This window comes from Merops nubicus, unplaced genomic scaffold (assembly GCF_000691845.1).
Source record: "Merops nubicus isolate BGI_N331 unplaced genomic scaffold, ASM69184v1 scaffold4935, whole genome shotgun sequence".
NCBI classification, from domain to species: domain Eukaryota; kingdom Metazoa; phylum Chordata; class Aves; order Coraciiformes; family Meropidae; genus Merops; species Merops nubicus.
In genome coordinates this window covers 5,889-18,107 of record NW_008607516.1, presented here as the reverse complement: position 1 = coordinate 18,107, position 12,219 = coordinate 5,889, and the positions used below count along the sequence as shown (strand labels likewise).

Below are 12,219 nucleotides of genomic sequence, written 5' to 3'. Positions count from 1 at the left end.
GGTAGGGTTTGAGATCTTTGTATTACTAGAAACAAAAATAGTATTGTTGTGGGAGACTTTAGCTTTCTTGATGTCAAGTGGAGATCAAAGGTTGCTAATAATGGTGAAGCCCTTGTATCCCTGGGGGTTGGAGCCATGAACTTCTTCATAAAGCTGGCTCTGAACTGCCCAGGAGGGATGTGATTTCAGACTTTGTGTCTGAAGTAGAGGACATGTAATAGCTAGCCATGGAAAATTAGCTAGGATCAAATGATCATGAGTGGATACCTGCATGGAATGGAAAGGCAAAATTAGATTTGAGACTTCTGGAAGGAGTCTTCATTTTGCAAGAGCAGCCTCGAACAGATAGAGGGAAAAACCTGGCAGACTTCAGAAGGGGAGCAAGGCAGGAGAAGGGAATTATTTTAAGTCAAAGATACTAAACACCTGGAGCTTGCATCCCACATAAAGTTTTATATCTTGCACAGGAAGAATTGAGATCTACTGGGTTGAGTAGTGGTTTTCAGGAGGATATTGGGAATAAACAGCCAATGAATAAGATTGTCCAGGGAAGAAAGGGCTGTCTTACACAATCAGGAAGCACGAGACTCAAGGTACATTTATCCAAAGGTGAGATCCTTTAAAGGCCATTATTCAGCAAATATGGGGTCTCAGCCTCGCAGAGGCAAAGAAGGTGGGGAAGGAGGTGGCCCTGATCTGAAGTGGGGCATAGCTATGGTTAGCATGGTCCCAGAGCAAATGGCTGCTTGGCTGCATGCTGGAGCTGCCTGCATGGTGAGGAGATGTTGTGCCACAACAGTCGCCCAGAAGCAGAAGAAGCAAAGTGTGTTGCAACACTTCTGGCATGTTGGGTTTTTTTTTATTGGTTTCCAAGAAATGGGCTGGAGGCAACGGTTTCCCCCAGAGCATGCCTAGGATGACTCAACCCTGCCTGCTGAAGTGAGGGAAGAGGCAGAAGGGCTGTAAAGACAGGCAAGAAGGATCCAGGCTGGCACAGGGTGCAGAACGTGGGCACTGTGGTGAGAACTTGCAATGGCACGTGCTCTGCACCCTGTGCAAAATGTTTGTCCCCAGAGGGCTTTGTCTGACCAGCAGCACCCTGCAGTGCAAGCTACGTGTTGCTGCCCCTCTCCTGGTGTTTCATCCTTGCCCTGGGAGCTGCTGAAATCATAAAAAGGCCTTTCAGAAAGAGACTTAAATTATCTCTGCAAAGCCGAGAGGGAGTGTATTGGTTTTTTTTTAAACCAGGCTCTGAGTTCAGTGCATTCAAATGACAAAGGTAAGTAAAGCTCTTGCAATGACAAGAAATTCCTGTCTCACTAATGTGTCTGGTACGTGTTTCGCTCCCAAGCCCTGCTACGTGCTCCCAGCCTGAGCACACAGAGCCAGCACAAAGCACCTGCCGGGCTCCAGCCCAGCTCCGGGTGCACTCCCGGGGCAGCAAGGCCCCTCAGGCTGACAGCTTGTCCTCCTCCATCCTTCATGCCCACGTGCAGTCCCTGTTCCATGGGAATCAGGTGGTGCTGGTGAGGATGTGGAGCATGGGCATCATCCGCTGACCGCTCAGCGCAGCCACCACGCTGCCCATTAGGGAGCCTGGGGAGAGCCAGCCAACAAAGCACCAGCCCTGCATCCTTTAAATCGACATAAATCCCCCCAAATCTCTGTGCCTTTCCCATCAGTCTCATTCTTGACCAGTGGTGCATCCAGGGCTGCAGCCTCAGGTAACTCCTGCTGGCTTTCACCCTAATGAGTTCCTTTTAAGCAAGGACAGGAGCCATAGGAATCACTGTAAGAGGGCACATCAGGGAGCCCTCCAGAGCCACGTCCTGTCTCAGAAAGCAGTTGTGATTTTCTGGAGCTAGAAATTGAACTATTTCCTTTGAGCTGTTTGTGGCTATGAGTATTGCTTGCTCTCTGCATTGCTACACAGGTCCTGGCTGCACGTTGCCCAGGGATCCCTGTGCTCAGCTCTCTAGTGTGGGTGTATTAAAGGTGGTGCAGCCCAACTTCATCAGTTTGACCCCAAATCAACTTCATTCCGCAACACCAGATAGATCAACAGCAACAGAGCAAAATATTTATTAAGATAAGGTCAGGCTTGCAGTAGTTAGTCTGCAAATAGAGCAACAGCAAGACAAATGTAAGCAAGCATAGCAAGCTTTGTGTTACACAGCTTGTCAAGCAGACCCCTGGAGATGTAACCAGAAGCTGGAGCTGGCCCCACGGTACAATGCACGTCCAGTGCAAGACCAGCACAAGTACAAGGTACAGTACAACTGCTATAGTGCTGTCTTCAGCTGTGTGAACTAAAGCTCATGTGAAGGGTCAGACCACCCTACTTTGGCATCCTTTCATATTCCCTTCCTCCTCTCGTTCCATTTCCTTCCAATTTCCTCCCAGATCAGCTTTATTTACCATAACCAGCCTCTGTAACTTCCTGTTCCTCCTTTTTTTCTTTTCATCCTAATCAGCTTTCCCTGCCTCCAAACCAACACAGAAGCATCTTCAGTGACTCGCTGCTCCCCAACCCACGTGTGGTTTTCTGCCTGTTTCACAGCACATGAAGCAGCCTCCTGTCTTGTACCTGTTGAGGTTTCACACAGCTTTCACACACCTTTCCTGCCTCCCTCGATGGGTGTAACCTTGGGGGTACAGCTAGTTGTTCCTACTCCTAATGGCCGCTGCATGAAAGAAATCATTAATGGGGGTAACAAAAGAGCAGTCGTAGTCTCTGGGGTGTCACCAGCCTTCTGCAGGGACCCCCAGAGGACAAATTAATGGTACAGGTGAGTGGTTTGGTAACAAAGTCTAACCTGCCTCTCCTTCCAGCCTCTGTTACCAGTTTTACATCTGTTTTCACAGTGACTACACTCCAGAGGCTATTAGTCTTGACAGTGACACAGGATCTCTGCTGGCAGAACGTGAGCATGGGCAGCTCTGAATCTGTAACTTTGGTTCCTACACAAGTGGCCCGAGCACTTTCTGCAAGCACCAAAATTTCACTTGCAGTTCTTATTGCAATGTGTACCTGGTGTAGAGCTGAAGACAGACAGCAACATCCTCTAAAGAGCTGAAGCCCCATTTGCAGTCGAATGGGAAACATTGCCCCTGTTCATCCCAACACACCCAACACCTGAGGCTGAAGTTTGAATTTGGAGCCTGTGGATGATGGTTCACCCTGCAGCCGATGGAGAGTGTGACCTTATGGCAGATTAACCACTCACTGAAGGATCCTTTCTCTTGCTGTGGAGCGTAGAGAGGATCTAGGGAGCAACTATGGCTCCAAAGGTGCAAGTGGAGAAGAGGGCTGAGCCTCTCTCAGCTCTCTGGTGGGAGCATGGCAGTCCTGCTGCCTCAGCCTCTTACTGCCTCAGACTTGGGTCCAGCTGTAGCCATGCTGATTCAGAAACTCTTCACTTCCTATGGTTGGTCAGTTTGGAGATCTAAGACAGTCCAGTAAGGGCTGAAGCCAGGAGAGGTGAGGGAGTGGTGGAAATGCCTTTCTTAGCAGAAGCAGAAAGCTGCTAGATTGGCCCCATCATAAATAGGCTCTTCAGCATGAAGTGCCTAGTGTGAGTTGGAATGAACCCATTTCCCAAACCACTTAGATGGTTTCTGATAACTGTCCCGTGCCTGGCTCTTGGCATCAGCCCACGTTACACCCTCGTGTCTGGGACTGTAATAAAGATAAGGCAGGTTGTATCACACAATGGAACCTCAGTCTGAGGCTCAGCTGAACAACAGTCCTGGGGAGATTTCTAGATCAATTAAGTGTCTGTTGTTTCCAGATGGGCCCTCGATAATCAGCTCTGCTATAGAGCTCAGACTTTGGGCTGAGAAATTCCCTGTGGAGGCTCTCAGGGGAGAGCCTCTGTTGGTTACATCTATAGAGGAGCCTTGAAATCGTTTCATTCTTTCCAACAGCCCTGAGAAGTGCACCTGTGATGTGCTGCTCCAGGAATGAATCACAGTTTCTGAAAGCAGCATTCAGGGCTGTCTGAAGGGTTTGCATTATACAGACACCACAAGAGCTGGTGGAAAGAATGGCATGAATGAAAGCAAGATAGCAGTGCCTGGTGTCTTCCTGCCCCTAAAGCTCACCTACAGAGAGCTTTTTTTCTCCTGTAACTAGGCTGGCTTTCAAGCTTGAAGTGTTCCCTGCTCTAACTCTGTGTTGCCTGATCATTCATAGGGCACAGCACAGACCAGGTGAGGCATGGGGTTCAAGGTGAAGCCAACATCAGCAGTGAGATCTAGGTCTGCCTTATCCACTCCTGGAGGGGGCTGGAAAACAAATCTGCGGAGCAAGCCTGCGAAGAAGAGGAACAGCTCCATCTTGGCCAGTCCTTCTCCAACACAAGCCCTTCGTCCTGAAAACAACCAAGAGAGAAGTAAACCATCAGCACTGTAAGTGTTAGTGTTGATGTCTGAGACCTTCTAAGCTGGATGTACAGTCCATAAGAGCAGGATGATGAGGTAGGAAATATTGCCTTCCTTCTCTCTGTGTATTAGAGGTGCTGCTGACCTGGTCTCAAACCACACAGAAGCCTGTAGGTATGTGAGACCATTCAGTGACTATGGGTGTCAAATGAACATCTCTCAGATCTTCCAAGGAAGAGGTGGATACAGTCATGGTGGACAGGAGAGATGACCAGAAATCCCTTATTCTGTGTTTCTGTGCCCCCAGCTTTCATACTTTCCTGGAATGGGTGGGACCTGTGCCATGAGCCTACCCCAGGTAGTGCACACATTCCCACTCTCACCTATAGAGAATGGAATAAATGCTTCTCTCCTAATGAAGTTCCCATCAGCATCCAGGAAGTGAGAAGGGTTGAACTGCTCGGGGGTTTTCCAGTGTAACTTGTCATTTAGAGCAGAGGTCAGCAGTGGGATGATCTCTGTACCCTGAAAAGGATCAAAGAAACTCACAGGAGCTGCTTAGAGCAGATCTCTTTCCTAGTCAAGCCAGGCTGCTTTCTTTTTTTCTAATGTGAGGAGGTAAATAGGACTGAGCCATGGCAAAGGAAACTGGGGGATGCTTCCCTGCCCCACTGTGGCTCTGCCTGTCACCAGTAGCTGCTGCTCTCTTTTTGGACCACAGAACATTCCCTTCTTACAGTCAGATCTTTCAAGAAGGATGCTGAAGTAGAGGTTCCACATTTGGCATTCAAACCAGCGTGGTTTAATTAAACCCTCTCGTTATTCGGGACTCAAACAGCTGCCACAGACCACAGCCCAGAGCAAGTTTATAACAGCTCTCCTGGATCCAAGACAAACGATCACCTCATGGATTAAAGCACACAGCGAGGTGTCTTCAGTTTTGTATGTTTTTCTTCTTAGCTACTTTAAATAAAACTGTAATGAAGCTGTGCAGGCTGCCAGCCTCAAGGCTCACCTTAGGGATCACATAGCCTCTGAAGTGCACATCGGTAGGAGTTGCTCGAGAGACGCCCATGGGGACAATGTTGGCAAACCTCTGTATTTCGTGGATCACTGCATCTGTGTACGGCATTTTTTTCCGGTCCTCCAACTTGGGCAGCTCTCCCGGTTCAATGACGTGGTTCATTTCTTCCTGAATCTTTCCTTGGAGGGAGGAAAGGATTAAGAAGCTGATAACCCTCTTATCTTGCAACTGAAACGGCCTCCAGTTTGGCCGAGATGAAGAAAAGGGAAAACTTGGAAGGGTGTTTGGGAAGAGTAGGAGGGGGTAGGTCAGGGCCCGGTGTGGTTCTTTCAGGTTTGTTGTTGAGCCAAGAGAACTTGAATGGAGTCACTACAGGACACCCCTTGCCTTATTCTGCTCACACGCCTTCGTTACCCCGTAACCTTCAGCAGAAACCAGATCAGAATCAGCTCCTGAGGAGACCTTCAGTGACGTAAGCCCATAGCCTGCAGGGGAATAGCGATGGGGGAGCTCTGCTGGGACTGTAGACTGGCCTCCAGCCTCTCCCACTGGGCTGCCCTGGTTTATTGCAATCCAGCTGAATAAAATTCCTTTGTAAAGTCAAAGGTTGTTATCTCTCTCAGAGTACTCAGAATAATTACTCTTGACAGCACTGAATGAGTTCTACTCCTACCCCCTTGCACAAACCAAAGCCTTCAGCATGCAACAGTATGTTGTACAAGAGGACTTCTCAGCCTTACTCTGGATTTCTGGGTATTTCATCATCAGAAGAAGACCCCAGCGCACGGTTGTAGAAGTAGTCTCAGTCCCAGCAGCAAAGAGGTCCAGGGTTGAAAACAACAGGTTTCCATTGTTGAACACAGCGTGGGGTTTCTTTGACTCCTTCAAAACATACATAATGGCCATAAGTTCTACAGCAAGTGATACCAATAGGGGAGCATGTTGCTGCCACTTTTATCTGCATTTTAGCAGTTTTCACTTTTTTTATTATGACTATATGCTCTGGGAAACTAAGTCTTTAGCACTTCAGCATTAGGATCTATGCTGTATGGTATTTGTCTGGTCCCAAGTGTATGTGCAATCAGTAGATCTAGATGTTAGGTTACCTGGAATTTTGTTACTGCAATGAAGTTCATCACTGTACTGTTCTTGCAGGAAGGTTTGGGATGATCTCCTCCTTATGTGTAACTAATTTCACCCACATGGAGACGTCTTGACAACTAGATCCCTTTAACCAGCAGTTCCAGTGGAGCTATGGACTGAGTATGGCACAGCTCACTGTGAGTATGGGCTTTGATATATTCAGCTCACTGTGAGTATGGGCTTTGATATATTCTGCTCACAGCAATTCTGCTTCCACTCCCAGTCCCTGGCAGATGGTCAGTCCTAGTAATAAGTCAGAGATGTAACATTAAAGTACCTGTTGTTGCTTCATCAGAAAGGCATCAACAAAGCCTGTTAAGTTATTTTCATTAAACTCTTCTCTGTGTTCCTGGAAGAGCTTCTGGAGAAAAGCATTCAGTTCACTGATATTTCGTAGCACAGTCCTGGAAGCTCCAGAGAGAAATCCAAGGGATGGGTAGAAATTATATAGCTGTGGAGCAAGAGGAGTCTTACTGTTAATTGGTATTTTGTACATACTGGTCTCTCGAGTCACAGTGCTGGTCCCTTGTCCCATGCCCTGACATTTCAGGCTGTAATTTCTCCACATTTGCTTGTGCAGTCCAAGCAGCTAGGAACTGCTGCAGAAATGGAGTGCTCTCTCTGTTAGACCTCTGCACGAAACCTAGCTATGACTTTTGGGAGATTCATCAGCTTAATCTTCTCTCAGGGCTTCCAGAGAGGTTCCAGAGAGGGTCTCAGAGGTGAGAAATGGGAATGTGAGCACTGTACTTGTTCCAGGGAAGGTCCTATGGCAGCAGAAGGGACTCGAACTGGCCAGCTCCACAAGCAGAGAGTATTGCTATGTCAGCATGGTGCTTTCTGAGCCAGTTAGCTTGGGCAGAGCACTGAGCTAACCCAAGTACACTGTTCCTAGGAGCTGGACTGAGCACAACACTGCAGTATGTCATATGGACATACGTACTGTCAGGAGAAAGGAGGGGCCTCACCCTCATCATCCCATGAGAGCTTCAAGGAGACCACTTGCTGCCCTGTCAGACAATTAATCAAACACCAATCGTTAGGCATTAGCTGGTGCCTGCTCCTGGGAGGGTGTCTGTACACAGAGTGTGACTGACTGGGTTTGTGGGGTGCTTTTTGGGCTTAGCTGCTCTGGAGTTACAGCCAGCCAGACCTTGGTGTGACTCAGAAAGATGACTCCACTGGGGTTCAAAGCAGGAACTTTGTGTTTGGAAGGAACAGGCCTATATCAGCAGTTACTTTGCTCAGATTGGGCTTCAGTGGCCAGAATAAATGAAAAAGAAGTTTGTCAAACCTGGTTCTAGGGAGGCAGAACCAAGACAAATTACTGAAGGTTCAGTATGAGGCGGCAGATTTGAGATGGCACTTCAGGACCAATCTCTGATATGAGACATTGTGCTTCTGCTCTTCAAAGAGGGTGAAATAGCTCCTTTGGTAAGACCTTGGTTGTTTTTCCTTTTACTAATAAGCTTCAGAGACTAAGTGCAGGGCCCTGAGAATCCGTGCCTTGCAGATACAGAGCTGCAGCTGTGTTCTGTGCAGGCTGGCTGGCTGATAATGTTCTTGTTCTCAAGAAGGAAGATGTGGGAGGACAGGAGGACAAACACGGGCAAACAGATATCCCCCGAAAAGCCTAAAAGCTAAAAGGTAAAATCAAGTTCTTACCAGCACCATCGGGGAGCCCAGCAGCTTAGTATTTTCATTTATCAGCTTCAGCAAAGTTAGAAATGCAGGATCATCATACTCAAACCTCTCTCCAAACAATATAGAGCAGATGACATTGGATACAGCATTGTTGAGTATCATCTTCGTATCAAAGGGTTTCCCTGTGTTTCCAGCAATGAAGACAAATGACAATGTGACTATGTTCATTTCAGTCTGATTTCCTATGGAGCTGTAGTGCTGAGCTCCCAAAGGAACAGCTCATTCACCACTCAGAATGCATAGCAGGGGGCTTGGATTTCATGTTTTAAGGCCTTGGTTTAATAACCTACTTCAACATGTGCTGAACTTTAACCATGAGATACCATTGGCTCAGAGTTAAACTTGCTTTAACCTTTACTGTTCTGCCAGACATGTTTTCTGTCTCTGGATGAAAGTCTCAACACTCACCGTGGTAGGATTCAAAATACTTGATGAGGGAATTTACTTCCTCCAGGATTCGGATCTCGATGGTTCTCCTTCCCATTCCAAAATCCCGCAGTGTGGACAAGGTGAATCTTCTCATAGTTTTCCATACCTCTCCATGGCTGAATGCTATGCCTGAAACAAAGGTGTGGCATCCCTGCGTTACCTGTGGTTAGTAGATGTTTGGAAGGCTTTCTCACACACTGGCACCAGAGCTGCTTGCTGTGCTGTTATAGCAACAAACCACAGTCTGTGAGAGGATGATACTGTCTGCTGGGAGAATATAATGAACTTGGACAAACTGCAAAAACTAACCACTGGAAAGCTCACTTACCATTTCCTTGTGTCATTTTCCTAAATATGGGTATTTCTGCCCTCTCTCCAAATTCTTCAGCATGATTTAAAAGGGCGTCCTTGATGGTTTCATATCCAGAAAGTACAACAGCTTTCCTGGGTCCAAAATACACAGTGAAGACACCGCCGTATATCTTGGAGAGCTGCCAAGGTGGATAAATGTGTTCACTCAAAACCAGATCTGGCCCCAGACTCTAGCACTGGCCACTTTAGGTGGTATCTAGCCCAAAAGGAGCCTCCCAGCCCTGCCTGAAGTCCCCACGTGCTGCTGCGGTGCAACTAATGAGCAACGGCTATCGACTGCCAGCATCTCTGCCTGCACCCTGTTTGCACAACAAGGTGTCTGCTCTCACTGCTGCTATCAGAGGAGTCGATACAACCCCACTGCATTCCTGTGGGGCTCTGCAGGAACAGGCCAGCACGGCGACCCCACCACCCGCAGCCTGGCTGGAAAATGCTGCAGCAGGCAGGCCTGTTTATTTGAATGCTGTTGACCTGAGGCAAGTAGGTGTGCACACGTCTTTGAGCCACAAACACTACGGAAACAAAGCCAGACAATAACTCTTTCTCTCAGGACAGCACTTGTCTCTAATTATGGCAAGGTGGGTAGTGTTGCAATCATCGCTGAGTTATTTGCTGACCACCAGAAACTCGAAGCCGACTAGGAAGCACATTCTTGTAGAGAATGTCACAGGAGCTCTAGGCTTTTATAGCAAATTAAAGATGAATCATCTGCTACACAAAAAGGTAGCTTTGACAATCTAATCATTCACTGGGTATTTTAGATTTCATTCAAACACCCTGCAAGCCACCCGCTCCAAATGCCTCCTTGTTTCCGATGTGCCTGGGTTACCATTTGCTATGCATTAGATACATTCTGAAAATTGAATTTCAGATTAGAAGCAGCTCCTGTTATTACACCAGACAAATTGAATTTGTTTTCATCAACTGGTGGTTTGACGGCTCGGGAGATAATATTAACACTGGTTCTTTCATCCCTGGCAGCTCAGGGAGCGTGTGGCAGAGCCAGGGGCAGGGGATCACAGCCTCCTCCTAGCCTTCCTTTGGTCATTTCTTTGCTTTAGTATCTTTAGGCATCAATTCTGTTTTTTTTAAGCAGCACAAGTATTGGATAAGGCAGGCCTGAAAGCTGAAAGAAAATTGTTTGGCAGATTATAGGAAATTAGTCTGGTGCCTTCATGTGACACTTGTATCGTGAAATCCCCCAGTACTGCCAAAAAAATAGTTGTTCTTCCACATAGGCACCCTCAAACTCAGCTGTGATCAGATGGGAGCTCAAGCCCATCAAAACTCTGCTCTGCACAACCCTCTGCACTGCAGATCAAGGCAGAAGAACGCTGCGTGGCTGCTAGAGGAACTGGGGACCTTTGCAGCCCAGGATGCCCTTTCTTCTCTGACCAGCTGGAGAATTGCAGTGCCTGCACTGCCCCCGCACTGCGGCTCTTCAGGAGCTCACTGGGGACTGGGTTCCCCTGAACTCACACAGGGTACATGACAGGTCACTCACAGCATCTCAACCATCTCCACAGCAACCAGAAGAAATCTGAATTCACACTGAATTGTCCCCACTGCCCTACAGGAACACAGCGGACACTTTCTGAAACAAACATTGCACCTTTTTCCTCTTTTTGAAAGGAAAATAGCCATGGAGCTGCATAAGAAGAAACAATTTGATTACATAGAAATGTAAAAGCTACACAGCAAGTCTTAAATAACCTTGGCTAGTGTGAGCGTGCAGGGAAGGGGTTGGGGAGGCAGAGCTGAGCTGTGCATTGCAGGGATATAATCAGCTTTTGAAAGGAATGTGCATTTCCTCTGCTGTGGGTATGATACCCTTCCTGCCTTCCTCCATTCCTCCCTTCCCACCTCCCTTCAGTGGGTGAGGTCTGTCTGCAGTGAGGCATCTCTTGATGGCAAATAATGGCCCAACTCGAGTCTTCTGCCTGCAGCCTCTGAGGGGCTCAGAATACCAACACTGTGGCAAGGGGCTGGGATCTACATGTGTGTGTGTGTGTAAAGGAAGGAATATTCATCATATATTTATATACATAAATAGGTGTATGGGTGTGTATACCTCTGAAGGTGAAGTCCCTCTGCCAGCCTGCCTATATGCCCAGTATCTCATTCCTGCCCTCCACTCAACACAAACACCACCACATCTCCATTTCCCTACTTGCTGTTCTGGCTTCAGGGACTGCACATTTTCCTCCTGCCTGCTCCTTCAGACCCTACCTCTGTCAGTGACTGGAACGGCTTTCTCAGGTCCACCACGTTCAAGTTTCCAATCAGAGGAAGAGGTCGTGGTCCAGGGGGCAAACTGCAAACAGACTTCTTCAGGCTGGTAAGAAAGTAAAGGAGGGCGACCAGCCCTGCTGCCAAGGAGAGCAGCAAGCTGGAGCCCACGTACTGCAGCAGGCTCTGTATGGCCATGGCTAGAGCAAAGTGTGGCTCTGAGCATCTTGGGGTCCCTTTATAGCCCTTTGGTCATTGCTTGAACACACCTTCTAGGGTAGAGACTTTACACAGAGAAAAGGACTCTGAAGTCTTGTTTACTTCCATTTAGGCCAGAGGTACTTTTATTCTTGCCAAATAAAGCACCCTGTTTTATTCTGAAATATGGATTAGCTTAATCTGGAGCTCCTATTTCACCTACAGCACTGGGGCAAGGTGTTTGTTTTCTGGTGAAAATCTGTTATGGACATGTTGTGGTCTGTGTGCTTTCAGGGGCAGGATCTGTGCTGGATTGCTGTCACGGTGCCAGGCCACAGGACTCAGCTGGACCACTGGTGATGCAATGGAGGAAGCAGGACACAGGAGGGAAAGCCCACAATAAGACATGGCCCAAGGTGCAGCTGGCAAGGAAGTCCTCAGGAAGGCAAGGCTGACCAAAGAGGAGTTGGAATGGTGGTGGCATGAAGATGTGCTAATTCAGGACTGCAGCTGGGAGTAAGTCTACGTCCAGGTGACAGCTCTGAGTCTCTTTGCTTTCCTACCACCCCAGTAAAATCACCTCCTTGAGCAACACAGTGTTTTCATTGCTGACACTGTTGCTGATCTATGTCCCCAAAATCCTCTGCTGGCAATCCCAAAATAACCCTGAAACCACTTCAGTCACTATTTTGCAGTTTACTGTCCAGAGGACTATGTGCCTGGATGTCCATCTCTGT

The 12,219-nt window shown here is 47.8% G+C and overlaps 1 protein-coding gene across 1 annotated transcript; it reads right to left on the bottom strand.

The window, feature by feature from the left end:
• Window positions 1-4,185: 4,185 nt before the first annotated feature.
• Window positions 4,186-11,482, bottom strand: LOC103772618 (cytochrome P450 2K4-like). The gene is made up of 9 exons (XM_008939957.1): window positions 11,285-11,482; window positions 9,012-9,174; window positions 8,663-8,812; window positions 8,216-8,376; window positions 6,828-7,001; window positions 6,148-6,289; window positions 5,399-5,586; window positions 4,767-4,908; window positions 4,186-4,373 (listed from the first exon to the last, which is right to left on the bottom strand). The coding sequence occupies exons 1-9, from the start codon at window positions 11,480-11,482 to the stop codon at window positions 4,186-4,188; spliced, it is 1,506 nt and encodes a 501-aa protein (XP_008938205.1).
• Between the last annotated feature and the right edge of the window lie 737 nt (window positions 11,483-12,219).

Coding starts and splice junctions, on each gene's coding strand:
- LOC103772618 (XM_008939957.1), bottom strand. CDS start 11,482: ATGGCCATACAGAGCCTGCTGCAGTACGTGGGCTCCAGCTTGCTGCTC. Junction 8,813..9,011: donor GAAAATGACACAAGGAAATG/GTAAGTGAGCTT, acceptor CCTTTGTTTCAG/GCATAGCATTCAGCCATGGA. Junction 4,909..5,398: donor GAGGCTATGTGATCCCTAAG/GTGAGCCTTGAG, acceptor GATCCTTTTCAG/GGTACAGAGATCATCCCACT.